Source organism: Apteryx mantelli, chromosome 27, assembly GCF_036417845.1.
Source record: "Apteryx mantelli isolate bAptMan1 chromosome 27, bAptMan1.hap1, whole genome shotgun sequence".
Lineage (NCBI taxonomy): Eukaryota > Metazoa > Chordata > Aves > Apterygiformes > Apterygidae > Apteryx > Apteryx mantelli.
In genome coordinates, this window is record NC_090004.1 from 4456807 (window position 1) to 4478211 (window position 21405).

Genomic DNA, 21405 nt, shown 5'->3' on the forward strand with positions numbered 1-21405 from the left:
CCTGCTGCTTTTCGGATCTCCTCCCTCTGCTACAGCAGGAGCTGAATTTCGCTGAGGATCCAGGCGCCCAGCTCGGCTATGACAACCAGCAGCATGGACGTGGACTGCGAGAGGTGCCAGTGCCACGGCGAGGACAACCGCACCGCCATCCTCTACACCCTCCTCAGCCAGAACCTGAACCACAGCCGGGTCAGCTGCGGTCCGGCCCACCAGCGCTGCCTGTGCCACCAGCGCCGGACCGTCTGCCTCCGCACACCCCACGTCACCTGCCAGGCGGCCTCCGACGTGCTGGTGAAAACCGTCAGCTTCATGAAAAACCTACCTTCCTTCCAACTGCTGCCCCGAGAGGACCAGCTCTTGCTGCTGGACAGCTGCTGGGTCCCCCTCTTCCTGCTGGGGCTGGTCCAGGAGATGGTGACGTTCGAGGTGATGGAGACCCCGGCCCCCAGCATGCTCAAGAAGATCCTTCTCGACGGCCAAAGCAAACAGCAGGAGCCCGAGCGGATGCAACCCACGCTGGCCGCAGTGCAGCGGCTGCAGTGCTGCCTGAACACCTTTTGGAGCCTGGATCTGAGCCCAAAGGAGTATGCCTACCTGAAGGGTGCCATTCTCTTTAACCCTGGTGAGTGCCGAACCCTCACAGCCCTATCTGTCGGTGGGGAGAGAAGGCCCCGCATGCATGAGCAGCTAAAAACACATCTCCTGGTGCGGACTGGTTCAGAGCATGGGCAGGAGCGTGCACGGGAGAGGAGAAGAGGGCTGGTTATCTTATCATTGATACCTGTTATTACATAATGCTGCTTACTGTTGGGAAGCGGGGAGGAGGGATGTTGAATGTAGTGCTAAAATCCAGAAACCTTGCCTAGCCTGCAGACAGTAAGGACCTCAGCGCTTATTTTGCCAAGCATGGGTTTACCCTGTGAACTATTTTTACTACCTCAAAACGGCTGCTGCTCAGCAGCCCCAAAGTGGCTACATCTCAGCAGTGCTGCGTCTAATTAATGTGGCACTCGGAGATCCTATCAGAGGTAGTTGAAGGGAAGGGGAATAGGAGAAACTGGAGCTGTTTTCTAGCCTCCCTCTTCACTGGCTTTTCCCTCCTTTCTCTTGATAGATGTCCCAGGGCTGAAGGCCTCCCTGTACATTGAGAGCCTCCAGCGGGAAGCCCAGAGAGCGCTGCAAGAAGTCCTGCGGCCCCTGCACCCTGAGGACCAGGGCCGCTTTGCCCGCATCTTGCTGATTGCCTCCACCTTGAAATCCATCCCTCCCGCGCTCATCACAGACCTCTTCTTCAGGCCAGTCATCGGCAACGCAGATATTGTCGAGCTCATCGCAGAAATGCTGTATGAAATAACCAGCAGGCAGCTGGCTCCTTCGTCGCGCATGGCGCTTTGAGCAACTGTGCTCAGCCGTCAGCTCCACAGACGTCACCTGCTCCCCGAGTCAAGTGTCACAGGGCGGCAAAGTGAATCTGGGAGCGGGGTTTAGGCAGGTGCTCTGGACTCTGCAGAGAACTGGCTTTGTGTGTGCTTCGTTAGGACTGAGGAACAGCTCCAGTGGCTGTAATTTTCAGCTAGGATGCAGAACACAGACAAATCGCTTTGATTCAGCAGATGTTTACAGCAGCTATTGCTCAGTCTGTGCCAGTCTCAGAGCCAGGCTGTTGCAGGGAGAATGTGTGCGTGTGTGCGCGACAGGTTTGTTTCCCTGTTCTGTAGCAAGCGCTGCTCAGCTGCCTGCAAACACACCAGTCCTGCGACACAGTGTAGCTCGGGTTAGAGCCTGGTCCATATTTTTTCACTTGGTGAACACTTGGCCCCATTGAAATCAATGTTTGTTTTGCTGTTAACTCCAATGGGATGAGATTTGATCTCAACTAACTGTCCAAACGGCTTGATTCTGCAGTATTTAGTATTTAGGTACGCTGAATAATGTGTCTTCAGTGGAATCACTGATCTGGGTATTGCCAAGTGCAAACACCATGGAATAAGGCCCTAGTGAAGTCTCAGTGTATGTCTATTGTGCATGAAATTTTAGAAATACTCAACCTTTTCCTCAGACACCAAGAGGGAAAAGGCCAGTTTAAAAGCTTAAAGGATGTGCAAACAGTCAAATTCAGCCCTTCTGCCTTTTCTTAGATTGAGTTTTATCTTTTCTTCGTAATGCCAAGAAATACAACAGGATTTCTCTCAGAGCAATGGATTACTTAAGAGTAGCCAAATCTATTGCACATAATGCTGCATGAGCACCAGGGACTTCATCTTAACTTCATCTTATATACTATATGGGTGCTTTTCACAATATTGAGGATGGCTTAGGCTGTCAGCTTAACTCCATTTGCATGACAATAAGTGACCCATGGTACACACTGCAGAAACAAATAGAGCTATTTTAGTGGTAGAACAAAACATTCCTTCCTTGAGTTACAGCTGGTTGCACATGTAGCAAGTCTGGAAAGCTCGCTCCTTCTGTCTACAGCTTTCACAATGAGTTCAGATGTCAGTATTTTATAAGTGAATGTTCTTGTGGTTTGTATATAAGAGGCAGTAAATTATTTTTTTAATAAAATGTTTTGCATTCTGGAAAATGTTGGTGACTTTTTCGGAGATGGTGATAAATTTTGCGGCTTCACTTTCTATGGGGTTAGAAAGACCTGCTGCAGGTCTGGTGCACAAATGACACTTGAATGACAAGGGACAGAGACCTTCCCCAGAGGCTCTCCATAAAAATCATTCTGCTTTGTCATCACATGGGAGCGTTGCGATGTGGACACAGTGAGTATTGTTTGTAATCGTTGCTAGCAAGAGTTGTCTGATTAACAGCCCTGCAGCAGAAAATCCTTTGTGCACCCAGTAGATAGAAATTAGCAGAGGCAGCAAAACTGCAGCCTTTCCACTTGTCACTCCTTTTTTTCAAGCGTATGAGTCTCACCCTAAGGGCTCTCAGCCAGATGCAGCGGGGATGTGGGAGGCTGATGCTGTGACTCACCTGGATGTGCACACAGCTACTGACGGAGACGCACAGACCATCCCGTTTGCCATAACTTACCCCGCTGAGGTGTCCAGTAAAGTCACACAAAACCTCCCTTTCCCCTTTCACCTTCCCAGCACTGCTCTGGGGGCTGAGGCCTTTGCTGTGGGCTCAGGCTTCCTCCTTTCCCCAGGATGAGCTGTCCCAGCACAGGTTTGGGTGCACGCGGTGTCTCAGGGAGCCTGACTCAGTGTGGGTGCAGCTGGAAGATGGGGGTGTTGCTGCAGTTGAAACACACCTTGAAATTTAGCCAGCAGCCTGGTGGGAGGAAGGACCATTCTGTCTATGAGTTCCTTCAGCCCTCCCCTCTGCCGCTGAACAGCGAACAAGTGACGGATCTATTCCAGCATGATCTCAGCCCCATGACAGCCATTTTCCATGAGAAACGGAGTGTGTGAGTCACCAAATGGTTTCAGAAGGCCCACAGCAGCCACCGGCAGCCTTCAGCTACGCAGCAAGGTGACACCCACGTGAGTCACGGCACACAAGATGCCAAATGGTGCCATCACTGTGGCTACCCAGAACCAGGCAGGTAACCGTTTTGGCATGGGGGGAAAAGCCTCCGGAACCTCGTGCTGCCTGTCCGGCCATCCCCAGGGATGGGGAAGCTCTGAGGGTTCGCCCATCCAGCATGGCTAGTGCCAGGCACTAGCGAGGGGTTGTGACAGCACAGGGCCACCCCGCTGTCCCCTCCATCACGGGACTTTACCGAGAGCAAGGCCAGGACCCCATGCATGGGGCTGCACTGCACGGGGGGGGGGGCCTGCCTCCCTCAGGGCCTGTGACCCCACGTTGGGGCCTGTCCACCCCCCAGAGCCCATGACCGCATGAGGGTCTGGTTATCCCCGGGAGCCCTGACCCCACATTGGGGCCCGGCCACCCCAGGGCCGTGACCCCTCCGCCAGGGCCTGGTGCCCCCAGGGCCGTTTGCCTCCCCAGGGTCTGTGACCCCCCCCCCCCACTGGGGACTGGTTCCCACCCCCGGGCCTGTGACCCCCATCGGGGCCCAGACACCCCAGGGCCCATGACTGCCCCCCATTGGGGCCTGGTCCCCCCAGAGCCCGCGACCTCCCCCGTGGGGCCGCGCCGCGGGGTGCAGCGCTGCCCCCTTACCACCAGAGGGCGCCCTGCCCTCGGTGTGTGGGGGCACTTACGTCATCCCCGCGCGCCGTGCCGTAGTGACGCGCGGCGTCGCGCGCCAGCCCGGCCACCTCCGGGCGGGGCGACAAGATGGCGGCGCCCAGCTGTGGCGCCGGTAATGGCGGCGCTGCCGCCGCCAGCTACTGCTTGGTGAGCGGCATCCCGGCCGCGCTGCGCTCCGCCCAGCTCCGCCACTACTTCAGCCAGTTCATCGAGGCCGGCGGTTTCCTCTGCTTCCACTACCGGCACCGGCCCGAGCGGCCGGCGGCGGCGAGCGGCAGGGAGGCCGCGGCGCCGCGCACTTGCTCCTGCCTGGTGGCCGTGCGGCCCGGCCGCGCCCGCCGCCTCGTCCGCATGTACTCGGGGCGCCGCTGGCTCGGACCCGGCGGGGCCTGGCTGCCTGGGCGCTGCCTTGTCCACAGGGTCCGCCTCAGCCCCGGTACAGGTAGGCCGGGCCTCACTGGGGGGCCTGGGCTAGGCCTTGCTTCCCCTCATGGGCCTGGGAGAGGGGGGGGGAGAATCGTTCGGACCCGTTTGGCACTGGATTTCTCCCTCCAGGCCCTAGCAGCCAACCCATGTCTCTGTCTACTGGATGGTTAAAACCCCTCATGGAGTTTGCTCCCTGCCTTAAATCCATTATGGGTTTGGCGCAGTCTGTTCTGGCTTCATTCATCTTTTCCATCTATAAAACACTTGAGGCTGGTGCTTGTCCGGCAAGGCGCCTGGTTTATCCCGTCTCTGGTGGTGTGTCCCCCGTGTGTGTGTTTGTCCCCCCCCACTCCCCTCTGAAATCATGGCCTCTCTCCTCCAGGTGCGGAGACGTTTCCGTACAGAGGTGATAAGATGGCTGCGAGCGATTCTGTCACTGAGGCGGATTTGAAGCGGCTGCCGGAGTTAAACCCCCCTGCGTTCATGCCTCACGGGAACGTGGGAACACCCTTGAAAGTTTTTCTGGAGTTGATCCGAGCCTGCAGGCTGCCTCCCCGGATTATCAAGAAATTGCAGCTGGATTTTCCCAAGACAGGCTCATCCCGTAGGTATGGGAATGTGCCTTTTGAATACCAGGACACTGAGACGGTTACGGGAGAAGAAGGAGTTTATACTGCAGCAGGGGACGAGATCACAGAGGACGAGGGGCCTGTGGCAAGGTCTGAGATGTCTAGTCCGGTCACTGCTGAGGAAGATGGGGAGGGACTGGAGAAGGAGGAAGCAGAAGAGTCACACTCAGATGATGTAAGTGGATTTCTCCTGTTAACATCTAAGGTTAATAATTACGGCTGTAAAGCAGGGAGGATCAGTAGAACTCTTTCAGCTTATTTTTAATTTTTTAATTGTATTGTATAGATTGTTTGTCTGAAAATGGCATTAAAACGCAGTTGTTCACATCTTGGTGCACCGAGCCCTTGTCGCACATAACAGCATTGACATTAATGTCTTGGAAGCTGGTTGTTTGTATCAGGCCAGTTTTAGGGGAACAAAATTGTTCAGCTCAAAGGGCTTGGCCCAAAAGAACAAGCACAGGCTGACACTAGTGCTGCAGGTGGAGATCTCTGCCCTGCTACTTGGCAGATTGTGCTGGCTCTGCTGTTGCTTGTAAATGATGTGGCTGGAGATTTGGAAGCACATTAGCATTCTCAAAACGACATGTGAAGCTGTACAAATGCTTGACTTTGGATGCCCCTGTGATTAGTCATTCTGTGTCCTGAGAAAAATGGGTTTCCTGACAAAGATTCCTAGAGAACTGGGCTGGACAGGCTCTCCGCAGACTATCTCGCTCCCCCCACCTGACAGACACTTGCCTAGCCTGTTCTCGTAGACCTCTGTCATTAGAGAGGTAGTACAATCCCCGGGCAAGCCATTCCCGTTCTTAGCTGTCCTCACCATTATACATCAGGAAAAACTTAAACGCCCAATCTTCCTTGCTGCAATTTTATTCCATTAGGTTATCCTAGCAACAGCAGACACAGAGAACACTTTGTTCCCTTCTTTACAAATTTCTTATTCAACAGCTGCCTTCAGTCTTTTCTCTTCCAGACTAAACAACTTGACTCCTCTAGCCTTTTCTCACAGGCTCTGTTTCCTGGATCTCTAGTCATTCTTTTGGCTGTTCTTTAGTTGGTTAATGTCTTCGTGAAGGGCTGTGCCCAAAACTGGGCAGCCAGCAGCAAAGCTGTCAGTCTGATATATGGCTCTGCCAGCAAGCTGCTTCTCTTGAATTGATACAATCTTTCTTAAGGATCAGCTTGACTGGAATTAATTTGTCGCTAGTGCTGACTTTACGTACAACACGCCTGCTCCTTAAATGGGCATCTTTGTGTTACGGATTGGCTATGCTGCTGAAAAGCTGCTGTGAAGTGGGTGTGATGTGGTATTTTTCATCACTTCTGTCTGCTGACTCTGAAGATGGCATTAGTCAGCGGAATCAGGTCATCAGTGCCAGTCATGTTAGTGCCTGAAAACAGCAGGCTGGAACGCGCTCTGTTGACGAAGCTGTTTCGCAGGGAAGGCATTGCGATGGACCGTGAGGGTCAGGGAAACGGGGAGGAGGCTGGGCCGTGTGCTGTCGCTATCACTCACCTTTCACTGGTTCTTTTGCAGGACAACGATACCTGTGAGGAATGGGAGCGACACGAGGCTCTGCATGAGGATGTGACCAAACAGGACCGCATGGAGGAGCGGCTCTTTGAAGAGGAGATTGAGCTGAAGTGGGAGAAGGGCGGCTCTGGGCTGGTCTTCTACACAGATGCTCAGTACTGGCAGGAGGAGAACGGAGGTAATGTCGATGGTGTTTGTCTCAAGACTGAGCCACAAACTAGCTGCCACAGTCTGGGTGCCCAGACTGGCTTGGGGGCCTAGTCCTGCAGTAGCAGGTAAATCAGATGTAACCCTGTATGATTATTCCTGTTCAGCTGCAGATGCAGGCACCTTGCCAGCATGTTTTAAACCTTCCCTTTCTCACAAAGCATGTAGTCGTTTGATCCAATGGCCAGAGACCCCTCTGGTCCTACTGGCAGCCTTTTATGTAGACACTGTGGTTTGTGGCATCCCGAATACCCTTTCCTTTTCATTTTGCTGGGGAAAATGGGGGGCTCTGCACCTATCAGACTGGTCTTCTGTATCAGGCTTTCACAGTTATCACCAAAACTGACAGTTTCCTTCTCTTGGCAGACTTCGATGAGCAGACTGCGGACGACTGGGACGTGGACATGAGCATCTACTATGACAAAGGTATCTGAACTGAAAACCCTCCTAGGAAATGGTGGAAATAGGGAATTCTGAGCCTGCAGAATTTCTGCAATGGGGACCTCTGGCTCTGTCATCCTTTGAAAGCGTCCAAGATGTCAGAGTAGTTAAAACAACATTTTTCTTGTCTGGCAGTGAGACTTGCCAAAAGGAACAGGTTCTGCCTCCTTGCTGCTTGGCGCTCTGGGGGAAGTCACAGCAGTGAAAGAGTTTTCCGAGCTGTGCTGCTCTGATTTTAGCTTCTTTCTTCCTAGATGGGGGAGATAAGGATGCTCGGGACTCGGTCCAGATGTGGCTGGAGCAGAGACTCCGTGACGGCTTGGAGGATGGATCTGTTTCAGGGCAACAGGTTGGGACCTTTGAGAAATACACCAAGGTGAGCTTTGGATATGCACTCTGGTGTGGATGGGGCAGGCCAGGAATGGCTGCGGTGGTGATGCTTAAAGGATGTGGGTCTTGGGGGAGCAAAGGGCTTGGACATGTGGTGGGGGAGAAGGGTTCTGGGCAGGTGAGGATGGGGATTTGTCCAGCATCTCTGCAGAACTCCTGAAGTCACCCTGGATCATAACTGGGCTCGTCCTGCCTTGGAACTGGGGCAAGCTAACATGGATCAACTTTTTCTCCTCCCAGGGCATTGGCAGGAAGGTGCTAGAGCAGCAGGGCTGGACTGAGGGGCTGGGCCTGGGGAGCAGCAACTCGGGAATGGCCGAAGCTTTGGACAACGAGGGTCAGAATCCCAGATGCAAGAGGGGGCTGGGGTAAGTACCCAACCCTGTCCTGCCGGCGCGTGTTCAAGACTTTCCCTGGGTTGATAGGGCAGATAACTGGCAGCGAAAGGAGCAGAGTGTGAGCCAGAACTGGAAGGCCATCCCAGGGATCTGCCTTCCTCTGTGCGGCAGGCAGTAGGGTCTGCCGCAGTGCTCTGGAGCACAGCGCACTGCATTTCTGACCCGGAGTCTGACAGTCCAGCTCTCTTTGAAAGGGGCTTGCGATGCCCTGGGCTTTTGGTATTAGAGCAGGAGGACTGGAACCGTTGCATTACTGTGTTATGCTGTGAGGGCTGGCTTTTGTTCCAGAGCCATCGCACAGCCAGGAATAGGACAAGAATCCTTTTCTCCCTGTGTCAGCCTGCTCCTACCTTGTAGAATGTGAAGGAGACGAGCTGGGGTATAAAGGAGTTTCCCACTGCCTCAGCAGTGCTGACTCAATGCTTCCTGCTTCCCTCTAGGTACCATGGGGAGAAACTGCCGACCTTCAGCAAGGTAAAGAAGCCCCGACGGGATGGTCCCATCCTCATCTCCACCATCTACGATGACCCCGAGCCAATGGACAGTGGTGATCTGCTGCTCAGGCGCCAGCCGCCCACTGCCATGAAGTACAGACAGGACATGCCATTTGTCCGGGCGTCATGTGGCGCTCAGGAGAGACCCGGTGCCCAATCGCACTGAGCACAGACTATCACAGAGCCTTTGTACTGGTCCTGCCTCCCTCCGGCAGCAGGCTGGCTCCTGCTGGTCTTGGATCTGGAGCAGGGTGTTAATATATTTATTTTTGGAAGAAATGGAGTTGTAACAAAAATTGCCTTTGTGGGTTTTTCCCCTTACTTGAACCATTTCAAGCCAGGGGAAACACTGCTTATCCCATTTGTTCAGTGGGAATGGGGAGTGTCTGACTGGTGCTTTAAAGCCAAAACTAGGAGGAGGGCTGCTGCCTGGATTAGCCAAGCTTGTATTCTAGGTCTGTAGCCAGTTCAGCCTGAAGATCGGAGCTCGTAGTTCATGGCTGCCTGAGACCCAGGGGAGGACAAGTACAGACAAGGCCAGACATGGCACAGTAACTGTCCTGCAGAAAGCTTGCTGCTGGCCCGCAGCCTCACATTGCCTGGGTGTGACGATCCTACAATTCCAGGAGAAATTTGCCTTGATGAAAGACACGTCAGGGCAGCCTTTGGAGGAGTTCTGCGGGAGGCGTCTCCCTGCGGTTGGGCGTAGCGGTGCTTCCTTCCATGGCTCTCAGACGTGCAGGGCCACGTTCTGCCCATTTCCCTGACACAGGCAGTCTTTCCCAGGCTGCAGAGTCCCCAGTCTCTCCTCTGGTGAGAGCCTTCATCCTTGTGACCCTGTACTGCAGCATTAGACATGCATTAGCATTCTCCCTGCCTGCAGGCTGTGGCTTGGCCACGTTAGACTGGCCAGGCACTCCAGACTCTTTCATTAAGGCTCTAGCCATATTGGGAACCATGCAGAGAGCAGTTTCCCTTTTCTTTGCAAGCTGAGGCCTCTCTTCGAGGGGAGGTTATGACTCTTGCTGTGGAAAACCCTGTATTCCTCGCCGTGCCCTCCCTGGGGCTGCCTGCTCCTAATCCCAAGCCCTGGTGGGTTTATCTTGGTCGGTCCTGAAATCCGGGGCTGGGCTGCTGTTGCAGAGCCTTTGGGCTGGTCCTGTCGCTTGCAGCCTGCTCCTGCTGCTCTCATATTTTGGGAAGAAAAATCTGTAACGAAAGTCACCTCTGTGGGGTCTTTCCCCTGCTGGGACCCCTCCTGCGAGGGGAAGCGCGGCTGAGCTGCTCTGTCCCGCTGGGCTGTACCAGACCCCTGTGTGAAGGGGGGGGCGCTGGATCTGGGGGCCTTGCGGGAAACTTCTGTTTCGTAGCGCCGCGAGGGCCGCAGCCACCCGCGGGCGGGGCCGGGACGCGAACCCGCCGCCCTGGGGTCGGGGCTCGGCGTCCCGCGGCGCCCTCGGGTCCCGCGGCGGCAGCGGCAGCGGCGCGTCCCGCCGGCCGCCAGGGGGCGCCGCGGTGGCGGCCTCCGGCGGGCGGAACGCGGCGCGCGGGGCCCGCGGGGCCGCCCGGACGTGGGGCCGGGGGCACCGGCGCGGCGGCGGCGGCGGCAGCGGGCCCGGGCCGCCGGCGGGGGGTGAGCGGCGGGGAGCGGCCTGCGGGGGCGGGTGCGGGGCAGGGGGCAGCGGGGACAGGGCGGATGTGGGGGACGGAGGGGACATGGGGGTGGAGAAGGGACAGGGGAGGATGTGGGGGGCGGAGGGGACATGGGGGTGGAGAAGGGACATCGGGGGACGAGGGACACGGGGACATGGAGAAGAAGAGGGGATGTGGAGGGGGGACGTGGGGACATGGAGAAGAGGGGAGGTGGAGGGGGGGACATGGGGGCACAGGAACGGCCTGGGGACACGGTGGAAAAGGGGAGAGGGGACTGGGGATGTGCTGGGGCCAGGGAAGGGACACACGGGGGTTGTCACGTCAGGAAGGACCCAGCCGGGGCAAAAGGCACCCCCAAACCCGGGCAGGAACCCATGTCCCCCAGGCACCATCCCAGGGGTCTCGTTGGGGTTTTGCACCTGCATTTGGCGGCGGCGGCGTTGCTGGAGAGGCTGGGCAGGATAACGGGGGTGACAGGGGACACAGGATAATGTCCCGGCCGTGACACGGGGCTGTGTCCTGCAGGTGGCCACAGTCACGCAGCGGCGCTTTCCCTGCCCCTCTGCCTGCTCCCGGAGTGCAAATTCCCTGCTGAGCTCAGGGCCAACAGATCACATTCTTATAAACACAAATAAAACGGTAAATCCGAGCTGCTCCTTTTGCAGTTAATAGGAGGAGAAGGAAATGAGCCGACATGTCTGAAAACAGCCAAGGGGCCTCCCTGGCCTTCGGGCAGGTAGTGATTGGGCCTCCGGGCTCGGGGAAGACGACCTACTGCCACGGCATGCAGGAGTTCATGGCCAGGATCGGGCGCCGGGTGGTCGTGGTGAACCTGGACCCCGCCAACGAGGTGACGCCCTACCAATGCGCCGTGGATATCTCCGAGCTCATCACCCTGCCCGACGTGATGGAGAGTTTGAAGCTGGGACCCAACGGCGGGTTGATCTACTGCATGGAGTACCTGGAAGCCAACTTCGACTGGCTGCAGGAGAAGCTGGCCGCCTTCAGGGGTCACTACTACTTGTTTGACTGTCCGGGGCAGGTGGAGCTCTACACCCACCACGACGCCCTGAAGAACGTCTTCGCACAGTTGACCAAGTGGAACTTCAGGGTAGGTTTGGGGCTTCGCAGGGGGCTGGGTTCACCACCTGGACCCGTGCGTGCTCATGCAAAGGACTCAGGAGTTTTATACCATGTGGTTGGAGCTTTTGGTTGTGGATGCGGGTAATAATGACTGTTTTCTTTACTAACCTCTTCGTCCTTTCATGTTGAAGGGGTTTATCAGGGAAGAAGAGGAGTTTTGCCCCCATTTTATGCTTGGAGGGATTGGCAACAACAGTGACTTGTTCAGGACTTTGACAGTGGCATTAGCAGGGGTAGAAACATGGATTCTTTCCTCCCAGACTCTCGCTTTGCTCGCAGGTCCTTTCTACAGAGCTCATGTGTTTTATCTGAGGTGGGGCTATATCCTGGAGCAGGGAGGTAGATGCATGTGCTGGGGAAGTGGGAATCCTTGGCACTGCACTGTGAGAAAGTCGGGCGTCATCTCAGGCCCTGCCTGCCACTCCTGCAGCCAACCCGAATCGCTGTGCACGTTGTAATACGTGCCGGGTGTTTTCTTGCACAATGGAAGATGCAAATTAGGAAATGTAGGTGAGAAGAGTCCCATAACCAAGCTAACTTGCCTACGTTGCATTTGTTTTGCATTTGGGCCAAACCATGAATGTGCAAACCATGTATGGTGCGAGCAAGAAAGGCAGGTTCATTTGCCTGAGAATGTCACTGGGAATCTGCACATTAGAATTGATTTTTATTCAAATAAATGGACATGAAATTCCAGTTGCTAAAAAGAGATAGTTACACTCCTTTTTTGATGGTCAGTTTAGTGCTTACACCTGCCTGTGAGCTTTAAACTTGCTTTTTCTGCTGCAGAAGCATAGCTGTGACTCAACCACACTCGACTACAGAGCCCTGAGTTTGAGCAATGTTGTGTAACAAGCAGTAACTTAACAGAGATCTTAGACCACGTTGTTACAGCTGCATGAAACACAGGGAATCAAACTGCTCATTAATTTAATTATTAATTATTATTTCAAACCACAAGACAATTGTTTCTCCCAGCAGAGCCTGATGCACTACAGTTACTGCTACTGAGTGCACACCGTGCGTGAACATTCCTGTGGGGAAGGTGGAAATCTCACGGCAGCCCTGTAATTCAAAATGAGAGTTAACCCCGACTCCCACCCCCAGAAACCTGCAGAGTTCAGACAAGCGTGTTTCCTTGCTTCACCCGCAAAAGAAAGAAGTCCTGAGAAACAGGAGAGCAGTAGCAAGTTGAAGTGTCTTTCAGTACTGCTGGTGGAGCTTAACTCCTGTATAAGTCTTCTCACAGGCCTTTCTGTTTGCCGGCACCCTTGATCCTGAATTCCCTGGGTGGTCCATGTGTGTAAATGTGGATATATATATACACACGTATATACATATATATCATTATGTGGGAACCTATGTGGTTGTAATCGGGTCTGAACAGATTGTCCTGTAGCCACTTCTTAGATTGTCCCAAAAGCGAGTGGAGGGACTCTTCGCTGTGTCTGACCTTGTGCTCTCCCCTTGTGCCTCTGCCGTCCAGCTGGCTGCAGTTCACTTGGTGGATTCCCACTACTGCACGGATCCTGGCAAGTTCATCTCTGTCCTCTGCACCTCGCTCTCCACCATGCTGCACGTGGAACTGCCCCACGTTAACGTCCTCTCCAAGATGGACCTGATTGAACAATATGGCAAGCTGGGTAAGAGCCTTTGCCAGAGAGAGACGTGGAGTTGGGCTGGGTCAGACGCAGACTAGCTGCTCGGCTGCAGCATTGCACCGGTGTGACTGGAAGATGGTCGGGGAACGGGTATAAATTTTGCTGGGTTCTTGGTGGCATGTTCTGGCTGGGGAAGCCCCAATATCTGCAAAGTGCCTTCAGAAGTACTTGCTCAGGAAGCAGGAGAAACAGCACTGACAAAGGGTACAGTGGCAGCGCATCAGACCAGTGTGTGTCACGGTCTGCTTTTTCTCACGGTCACCAGCTGCTGCTCTCTCACTTTGCCCAGCCTCAGTGCTGCTGGGGTAACTGAATCTCCGCCTGGTGCACTTCTTGTCTGCTTTTGATCCCCTTAACATCCATACTTGCTACTAATTTAAACTAAGTGAGCCAAATTTGGCAGGAGTGTGCAAGGCAAAGCTGCAATTTGCACTTTATCAGGTGCATGTTGCTGTGGGAGAATCCCCATTGCCGAAACCCACCTGCTGAAGAGCCTGGAAGGGCTTTGTGCTGCCTCGCAGCGGGGAAGGCCCCGGCCCGCCTAATCATAAGTTAGGAGCACAGTTATGCTAAGCTCTAGTGCATGCAGAAAGATGGGCACCTCTGGGGTGTGTTTAGCCCATGTGAGATCTGAATCACGCTCTGGAGGTGCTGTGCTCTGGAGACAGGTGCTGGAAGGTCCTTCGCTGGTGTTTCCTTGCAGCCTTCAACCTGGATTATTACACAGAAGTGCTGGACCTCTCCTACTTGGTTGACCATTTAGCTTCTGACCCCTTCTTTAAAAATTACCGCCGCCTCAATGAGAAGCTGGTGGAGGTGATTGAAGACTACAGCCTGGTGTCCTTCGTTCCACTCAACGTCCAGGTGATGCAGCAGGAGGAGTGGGGTAGAGAGAACAGGGAGCATTGGACGTGTAGCCAGCACATTCGGTAGCAGCTAGGTTATGTCTGGGCTTCCGACAGGCAGGAGAAAGGGTGCATCTTCAAGGTCATGCACCAGAATCCCTCACTGCCTCTGCCCCCAAAATCCTGGCTGTAGGAAATAGAGCCATATTAGGAGACACAGGGGTGGAGAAGGACAGTGAAATGCACCCAGACTTGTAAATGGTTTGTGACAGCCGAAGGAAAAGAAAAAGCTAATGAGATTGGGGCTAAGGAGGCCTTGTGTCCTGGAGTGGACATCTCTTCTGCACCTGCATTTCAATTCTGGGCAAAGTATTACTTAAAACATTGTTAAATTAGGGAGCACAAGATAATTAGAAGATGGGAGGGATACATTTGTGAGGAAGGGCTAAGATGTTAATTTTATCATTTGCCGAAGTGGCAACAGAGGGAGATGCGCTGAGAGGTGGTAGAAGGAGGTGAGAGGGCGGCGGGTGTCAGCACCTCGTGTATTCAGTGCCTCAGAGAAAATCTGTGGTGAAGCCCGGTCTGCAGTTCAGTCCCTTTTGCTTCTCGACATTACGCTCATCGGCGCACTCTCCAGTGCAAATAGTGTTAGCTCTTGCCCCCAGGGAAGGATCAGTCTCCCTGTGTGTCACCTCCTTTACTTTCAGGATAAGGAGAGCATGCGGCGGGTGATGCAGGCAGTGGACAAAGCCAACGGCTATTCCTTCGGAGACCAGGAGCACAGGAGCCTTGAAGCTCTGATGTCAGCAGCAGTGGGAGCTGATTTCCACTTTACTTCGTATCCTTCTCCACCGATCCTCCATTGCTTTGAGTTTTGATCTCTCATGGGTTGGGGGAAGGGGGCTGAACGTGGACCTGGCAGTTTGCAGGCCCAGGTTATTAGCAACATAACATGGTGCTGTTTGGTGATATGTGTGCAACAGGTTGGTAGGGCTCAGCCCAGATCTTGGCAGACAGTTGTCCACACCAAAGCCACCACATTTGTTGCTAATTAATATCTTAAATGTGGGAGGAATCTTTTGACAACTTCCCTCTTATTCATGCTCACTTGGACTGTTTTATTCTACTTTGTCCAAACCATATAATCGATTCCTCCGTAGTTGTCAGGTTTGTGATCAGCCAGAGCCAGAAATAACTCAGCTGATGCATGTTGTTACCAGTACTGCTGCCTTCCTGCCAGCCTTTAGGCTAATGTTGGGGTTGGTTCCTTGCTGAGAGCGTTAGAACTCCTTGCAGAAAGGAGTGCTTTGAGCCCAGCCCCTGCTGTCTTGTTTTCCTTGATTTGCGAGTTATCAGCACGCTTGCAGTGCAGGAGAAGTATGTGCAATCTCAGGACAAGGCCGTGGAAGAAGAAGTGATGGATATATAGCACACCTGCCTCTCCCACAGCTGCTCGCTTTTTTAACGTCTCTCCTTTTCCTACCAGGAGTTTAAGGGATTCTCTGTGTCGTGCGACTCGGGCCAAGTGAAAGCCTTTCCAGGCAGCAGTTGGACTCCCTTTCAGTAAGGGTTCGACCTCTAGTGCTTCCGCCCCAAAGCACAGAGCAACATGTTTACAGACACACCACGGCTGAGGGCAAGGCGAGCCAGGTCTTTCCTTAGGAACAAGAGATATTTAGCCAGGTTAAGGCATGGTTAGCAAGAGAAGAGAAGCAAGATAGAGGAGACTGACCTTTGCCAAGTCTCCTCCTCCCCATCATGACTAAGGTAGATCCAGAGAGAGAAAAATCAGTTTGAGCTATCTCTTCTACAGTGAGACTTGTAACAGAAGTTCTTGGTTTACTGCATAGGAGGGGCCTGCATGGTCCTCATACTGAGAGGAGCATCCAGGCTAAGAAGCCTCCAATCTGTCCCAAGGAGGACAGAAAGATGGTTGTTTTTCTTTTTTTGTAAATAATGATGGACTCTTTCTTAATAAAACACTTCTCCATCTCGCTTTCATCTGGCGAGTTTGCTGAACCTGAATAAATAAAACTAAGAGTGCTACAAAGCCTGGGGCTAAAAAGCCTGTGGTGGGAACTTCACAGCAGCTGTTGTGTTGTGTACTTTGCAGAAACGCTCCGTGCTTGCGACGTCGCGTTTCTCTATGATCTACCTGAGAACAGACAAATCGTTTGCTGGAGGGAGCGGGGAAGAGCGAGTGTGGGATGTGAAAGCAGGTCACTTCCCGTGCGCTCTTATCCAGGGGCTGAACGCTGGCGTTTGGTGTGCGCCCAGCGAGCTGACAGCGACGCACAAACTGCCAGCTCGGCTTTTGTAGGCTTTTGATTAGGAAAGACCCTGTGTGAGTCAGCAGGAGGTTGGAGCACATCATTTGCATGAAGGCCCTTTCCCAGCTGCTGCGTTGCCTGCCCTCGTCTGCCTTCCTTTTTCTGGGCTTGCTTTTTACAGCAGCTTCTTCAGATCCCAAGTCCTGGGACTTTCCCTGCTCCCTGCGTCATTCCCTCTCGCCGGCTGGCTGCACCTCCTGGCAGTGACGGCGGCTGCTGCCAGGCCTCACGTGCCACCTACCCTGCATCCCCGCTGCAGGCAGCCGCTTGGGACAGTCAGTGCTGTAAACTGGGGTGGTTCTTGTAAATCGGGGTGCTTCGAGCGGCGAGGTGTCCCGCAGAGCCCCTGCAAGCACCTCCTGGCAGCCTGCGCGCAGCGTGTCGGATGCGAGCAGACGAGAATCCCGGCTCCCAGCAATGTGCTCAGCCCCCTCCGCCTCGCTTTTTACCTGAGATCTTGCATAAAATAACACGACTGCTTCTTGCAGAACAGTTTAGCTGGGGCGAGTCCCTCAGCAGAGCGATCGCGGGCCGCTGTTCGTGTGAATGCGAGTGGAGTCTTGCCTGGCAGCGACTGCAGCTAGGCACAGAATTAAAACTACGTTTTCTTGCATCTCACAGCTTTGTGACCAGAACTTGGGGAAATTCAAACAAGGAGGTGGTCGGGGTGAGAAGACACACGCTGCTGTGCATACACACATACACACACACTTGCACTTCAACCGGCTCAGTCATGCTAAAAGGCTACGTGGCCATTTCAAAAAGAAAAGTCAAATTCCTGTCTGCTCTCTGTTGTCAGTTCCTAAGCTCTTTTCCTAAAAACACAGGGACTTTCCTGGGTATTCCTGGTCGCAGTGGCTGCATTTCAGTGCAATCTCAGGCTGAAAGGCTGAAAGCCAGTCTAAAAACCGGAGCTGAAACTCCACCCTTGCATTTCAGCCTCGCGGACTTCTGTCCCATTTGTCTTTGAGCCCTGTGGTTGCTGCAAAGGGATGGGAGAAGTGATTATAAAATGAGAATTTTATGGCTGATTTTGATGGCTTTGAGAGATTTGGAGGCTTAAAAGGGTATTGTCAGGTCAAACCGGAGTTATGAAAGAGCCATCAAAGCTTTTGCGGCAGCTGGGCTCTTTTATTTTAATACCCACGCAGCATCTGCCCCCCAGCCCTGCGGTGCTGTGCCAGTGTCGGAGAAAACGAAAACCGAAGGTGCCTACAAACCCTGGCGCTCAGAGAACCTCTGCCTTGTCCCAGCCGCGAAACGCGGAGGTCAAGCGAGCTAAATCCTGCGAGGTTCAGCAGTTTTGCACGGAGGGGCCCTGCGCGGCCCCAGCTCAGCGAGCGGCTGAAGCGCCGCCGGTAATGCTGACTCGACGCTTTGCTCCCTCTCTTCTCCCTGCCGCGGCCAGTCGCTCCCCGTGCTCGGAGATTTGGGGGGGGGGGGGGGTCCCGACCGAAGCAAACGGCCGTGGCGAGGCCGGAGCAGGGTCTGAACCGGACCCTCCCTGCTCGGGGATGGGATGGGCCGAGGGAGGCGACAGCCCGGCTCCTCTCGCTCTCGTTGAGCAACCGGCTGGGGCGAACGACCGGGATTAGTCACCGGATTGAGGCAAATCCCTGGGGAGGGGGCAGGATTTCTGCAGAGCTGGTGCTGGCTGCCCAGGCCCCTGGAAGCACGGTGCCGGGGGGGGGGGGGAGCCCACCCTGACCTCGCGCGCGCCCAGCGCATCCCTCCCGGCCGCTGGTTGCACCCAGCAGTTAGGGCTTTTTGGGATGGGGGAGCTGCGGTTTGAGCATCCCCCTCCCCTTGGTCCGGAAAGGCAGGACAGAGCCAGAATTTTCCCTGTCGTTGCCGCCAGAGGCTGGTGCTTGCCCCAGAGGCGTCAAAAGCCCTCGGGCACCCCGCGATCCACAGGTGGCTCCCAGGAGCCGGCCGGCCCCAGACCCGGCTCCACAACCAGGGCAAAGTCCTGCCTCACCGGCTCCTGCTGCTTTTCGTAGCCCCCTCAAATGGGGCAGCACCCTGCGCTCTGCACACAGCTCCCACCGGCACCCCAAAAGCTGCTCCCTTGCAGGGCTGAACCCCCCCCCCCCAGTGCTGCAGGGCACGAGCCTCGCGCCTGCATTGCAGAGCAAGGCACCGAAATAGCTGTGCATTTGGCAGCCGGGCCAGGCACGGATTCCCGGGATGCCGAGAGGCTCCCTCAGCTTGCCCATGCCGGCCCCGGGAGCGCCCCATGCGCGGGAGGCGGCGCGGGGGCCTGGGGTTCCTTCCCAGCCCCGAAAAGCTGCCGGACCGGCACATCCCTCCCTCCCACACGGCCCAGCCACGCTGCAATTTCGGCGCTGTCGAAATCAGGCTGCAGCGCGGCACCCGGTTAACTCCTCAGCGGCCGGCGGGAGCCCCGGCATCCTGCCGGGATCGCACAGCCGCCGCGAGCACCGGGTGCAACGCAGCCGCCCCGCCGCGCAGAGCTGCCCGCGCACCCCGGGAAGCACCGAAAAACACCCCCCCCCCCCCGGCCCCGTTTGCCCCCTCGCCTCCAGGCCTTGCACCCGGCGCTGGTTTAGCCGTGGGCCTTTGGCTCGTTATCGCCAACGCTGGCCCAGTTTGGCTAATTGCAAGGCTTCCGCTGGGTCCCAGGCTGGGTGTGCTCAGGTCCCTTGCTGGCTTCCCCCAGGAACCAGTCGGATTTGCTGGGACCAGGCAAATCGCAGCAAAGGCAGCGCCCGGCTTTGTGACCGGGCTCCTAAAAGGGCCTGGGAGACGGGGCTGGGGGGGGGGGGGGGCAGGAGCTGGGGGCAAAGCAGGGGGTGTCTGTGTGTGTGTGGGGGGGGGGGGTCTCAGGGGTTAATCCCAGCATTGGTCGGAGCGGGACGCCACATCCTGGGCAAACAGGTTCTGGTTCGCGCAGTCCCGGCTCCCACAGCATTTCGTCAGCAAGCGGGTTCCCACAAGGCCGGGCCCTGCAGAGCACTCGCAAACCTCGTTACACCTGGGGCAGCTCCCCGGGGGGGGGGGGGGGGGGGGCCAAGAGGGGCAGCCAGCACAGCCTGGCCCCGCTGAGCATCCCGCGAGGGGGGGGCAGTTTTGCACCCTGCCACCGTAGGAAGGGTGCAGGTCACTGCCCCGGCTGTGCCTCAGTTTCCCCAGCGGAGAAGCCCTGCTCTGGCTGGCGGGCGCTGGGGGTTGGGGGTCTTGGGGTGCTCCGGGGCCCATGCGCTCGCGGAGCCGGGGCTGCTGAGCGGCTGGGGTGCCTGGGCTGAGTCACGGGCAGGCCGCTCCCGGCAGCCCGGCTTTTCCCACCAAAATCCCTCTGCCGCCCTGCCGCGCTGAGCCGATGAGCTCATCGCTCGCCCGGGGTGGCGTGACTCCCTTTGCCGCTTAATTATTTTTCGTGCCGAGACCTGCGCGGCTCGGGGGAGCGGTGCCCTGCGCGCGGGCAGGGAGGGGGCCACGGCGGGAAAACGGGGACGGGCATCACCGGGAAAAGCCGCCTCGGCCGGGCGGGAGGGAAATCACTGCAGCCCACTCCAGGGGCACCTCAATCGTGCCCCCCCCCCCCAACCTCTGGGAAGCCCTTTTCCCCCTCCCCGGCCCACCACCCCCACTCCCCCATGTCCTTCCTCCTCCTCCTCCTCCTCCTCCTCCTCCTCGGCGCGGCGGCGGGCGCAGAGAGGACGCGGAGCCCAGAGGCAGCCGTGCACGTGAAGTTTTATTGGAGACGCCCAGGGGCTTCGGGCACCCGCTCGGCCCCGGCCCGTCCCCTCCTCCCGCTGCAAGGGGAAGCCGCAGAGCAAGGCACGACAGCAAGCGAAGCGCAGCGCAGCGCCGCCCCGCAGCCGCCGGGCTTTTCCCCCCTCCCCAGCCCCGGCTCCGAAATGTTAAACCGCAGGGAGCCAGCAATTCGGGGGGGGGGGGGGGGATGTGAGCATCCCACCTCCCTCTCCCACTCCGTTTCCCCGGGACAAGGTGCTGGAGGTGGCGTGGTGGTGCTGGAGAGCCCGGACCCGCAGGCAGAGCGGCTGGGAGCCGAGACACCTTGCCCCCTCCCCCCCAAAAAAAAAAACAAAAAAAAAAAAAGGGAATTATAGTAGAAGACGGAAGAACAGAGGAGGCAGGAGGTGGGAGCCGGGCCGCGGCTCCGCGGGGGCCGTTCAGTTCTTGGGCTCTTCGCCGGCCTCGCCGCCGTCTTCGCCGGCGCACTCGGCTGTCCATAACGTGAGGTTGTCCCTGAGCAGCTGCATGATGAGGGTGCTGTCCTTGTAGGAGTCTTCGCTGAGCGTGTGCAGGTCCCCCATGGCCTCGTCGAAGGTGGTCTTGGCCAGCGAGATGGCCTGCTCGGGGGCGTTGGCGATCTCGTAGTGGAAGACGGAGAAGTTGAGCGCCAGCCCCAGGCGGATGGGGTTCGTGGGCTGCATCTCCTTTTTGCTGATGTCCATGGCCTCTTGGTAGGCTTTCTGGGCGCTGTCTATCGTCTCCTTGCGGTCGTCCCCGGTGGCCACCTCGGCCAGGTATCGGAAGTAGTCGCCCTTCATCTTCAGGTAGAAGACCTTGCTCTCCGCGTCGCCGGCCTTCTTGACGAGATACTTGTCCAGCAGCCCCAGGACGACGTTGCAGACGCCCTTCAGCTCCCCTTCCACCTTCTCCCGGTACTCGTTCACCAGCTGCGCTTTGTCGTCGCCCTCCTCGGTCTTGTGCTCGATGCTGGAGATGACCCTCCAGGCGGAGCGCTGGCAGCCCACCACGTTCTTGTAGGCGACGGAGAGCAGGTTGCGCTCCTCGTTGGACAGCTCGTCCCCGTGCTCCACCACGGCCTTCATGAAGTCCGCCATGTCCTCGTAGCGCTCAGCCTGCTCGGCCAGCTTGGCTTTCTGCACCTGGTGGTTTCTTGCCATGGCCGGCGACGGTGCGGGGGGGACACGCGGGCGGGAAGACGGAGCGGCGAGGAGCGGGCCGGTCGCCTTGGGGAGCCGTCGGAGCCTGTGCCGAGCGCCGCCGCCGGGATTCGCTTTTGGCCGGGCGTCGGAGCCCCGAGCGAGAGCGGGAGGAGCCACGAGGCCGCCGCGCGCAGC

The 21405-nt window shown here is 56.5% G+C and overlaps 4 protein-coding genes across 5 annotated transcripts; 3 read left to right on the forward strand and 1 right to left on the reverse strand.

Moving 5' to 3' along the window:
• Positions 1-1395, forward strand: NR0B2 (nuclear receptor subfamily 0 group B member 2). Its single transcript, XM_013944002.2, has 2 exons — positions 1-622; positions 1115-1395. Exons 1-2 carry the CDS (start codon positions 79-81, stop codon positions 1393-1395), a joined length of 825 nt encoding a protein of 274 aa, XP_013799456.1. The 5' UTR covers positions 1-78.
• Positions 1396-4244: 2849 nt separating this feature from the next.
• GPATCH3 (G-patch domain containing 3) lies at positions 4245-8973 on the forward strand. The gene is made up of 7 exons (XM_067311694.1): positions 4245-4615; positions 4982-5403; positions 6769-6943; positions 7339-7398; positions 7668-7789; positions 8044-8171; positions 8642-8973. The coding sequence occupies exons 1-7, from the start codon at positions 4261-4263 to the stop codon at positions 8859-8861; spliced, it is 1482 nt and encodes a 493-aa protein (XP_067167795.1). The 5' UTR covers positions 4245-4260; the 3' UTR covers positions 8862-8973.
• A 1289-nt stretch (positions 8974-10262) lies between these two features.
• On the forward strand, positions 10263-16001 carry GPN2 (GPN-loop GTPase 2). Of its 2 annotated transcripts, none has more exons than XM_067311697.1 (6): positions 10263-10328; positions 11014-11459; positions 12978-13134; positions 13856-14016; positions 14708-14838; positions 15357-16001. In XM_067311697.1, the coding sequence occupies exons 2-6, from the start codon at positions 11043-11045 to the stop codon at positions 15427-15429; spliced, it is 939 nt and encodes a 312-aa protein (XP_067167798.1). In that variant the 5' UTR covers positions 10263-10328; positions 11014-11042; the 3' UTR covers positions 15430-16001. The 2 variants fall into 2 exon arrangements, with proteins under 2 accessions (XP_067167798.1, XP_067167797.1); XM_067311696.1 differs by having other exon boundaries at positions 10272-10328; positions 10874-11459.
• A 4244-nt stretch (positions 16002-20245) lies between these two features.
• Positions 20246-21405, reverse strand: SFN (stratifin). Its single transcript, XM_013944000.2, has one exon. It carries the CDS (start codon positions 21226-21228, stop codon positions 20488-20490), a length of 741 nt encoding a protein of 246 aa, XP_013799454.2. The 5' UTR covers positions 21229-21405; the 3' UTR covers positions 20246-20487.

Coding starts and splice junctions, on each gene's coding strand:
- GPN2 (XM_067311697.1), top strand. CDS start 11,043: ATGTCTGAAAACAGCCAAGGGGCCTCCCTGGCCTTCGGGCAGGTAGTG. Junction 11,460..12,977: donor TGACCAAGTGGAACTTCAGG/GTAGGTTTGGGG, acceptor TCTGCCGTCCAG/CTGGCTGCAGTTCACTTGGT. Junction 13,135..13,855: donor TGAACAATATGGCAAGCTGG/GTAAGAGCCTTT, acceptor GTTTCCTTGCAG/CCTTCAACCTGGATTATTAC.
- GPATCH3 (XM_067311694.1), top strand. CDS start 4,261: ATGGCGGCGCCCAGCTGTGGCGCCGGTAATGGCGGCGCTGCCGCCGCC. Junction 5,404..6,768: donor AAGAGTCACACTCAGATGAT/GTAAGTGGATTT, acceptor GTTCTTTTGCAG/GACAACGATACCTGTGAGGA. Junction 8,172..8,641: donor AGATGCAAGAGGGGGCTGGG/GTAAGTACCCAA, acceptor GCTTCCCTCTAG/GTACCATGGGGAGAAACTGC.
- SFN (XM_013944000.2), bottom strand. CDS start 21,228: ATGGCAAGAAACCACCAGGTGCAGAAAGCCAAGCTGGCCGAGCAGGCT.
- NR0B2 (XM_013944002.2), top strand. CDS start 79: ATGACAACCAGCAGCATGGACGTGGACTGCGAGAGGTGCCAGTGCCAC. Junction 623..1,114: donor TGCCATTCTCTTTAACCCTG/GTGAGTGCCGAA, acceptor TTCTCTTGATAG/ATGTCCCAGGGCTGAAGGCC.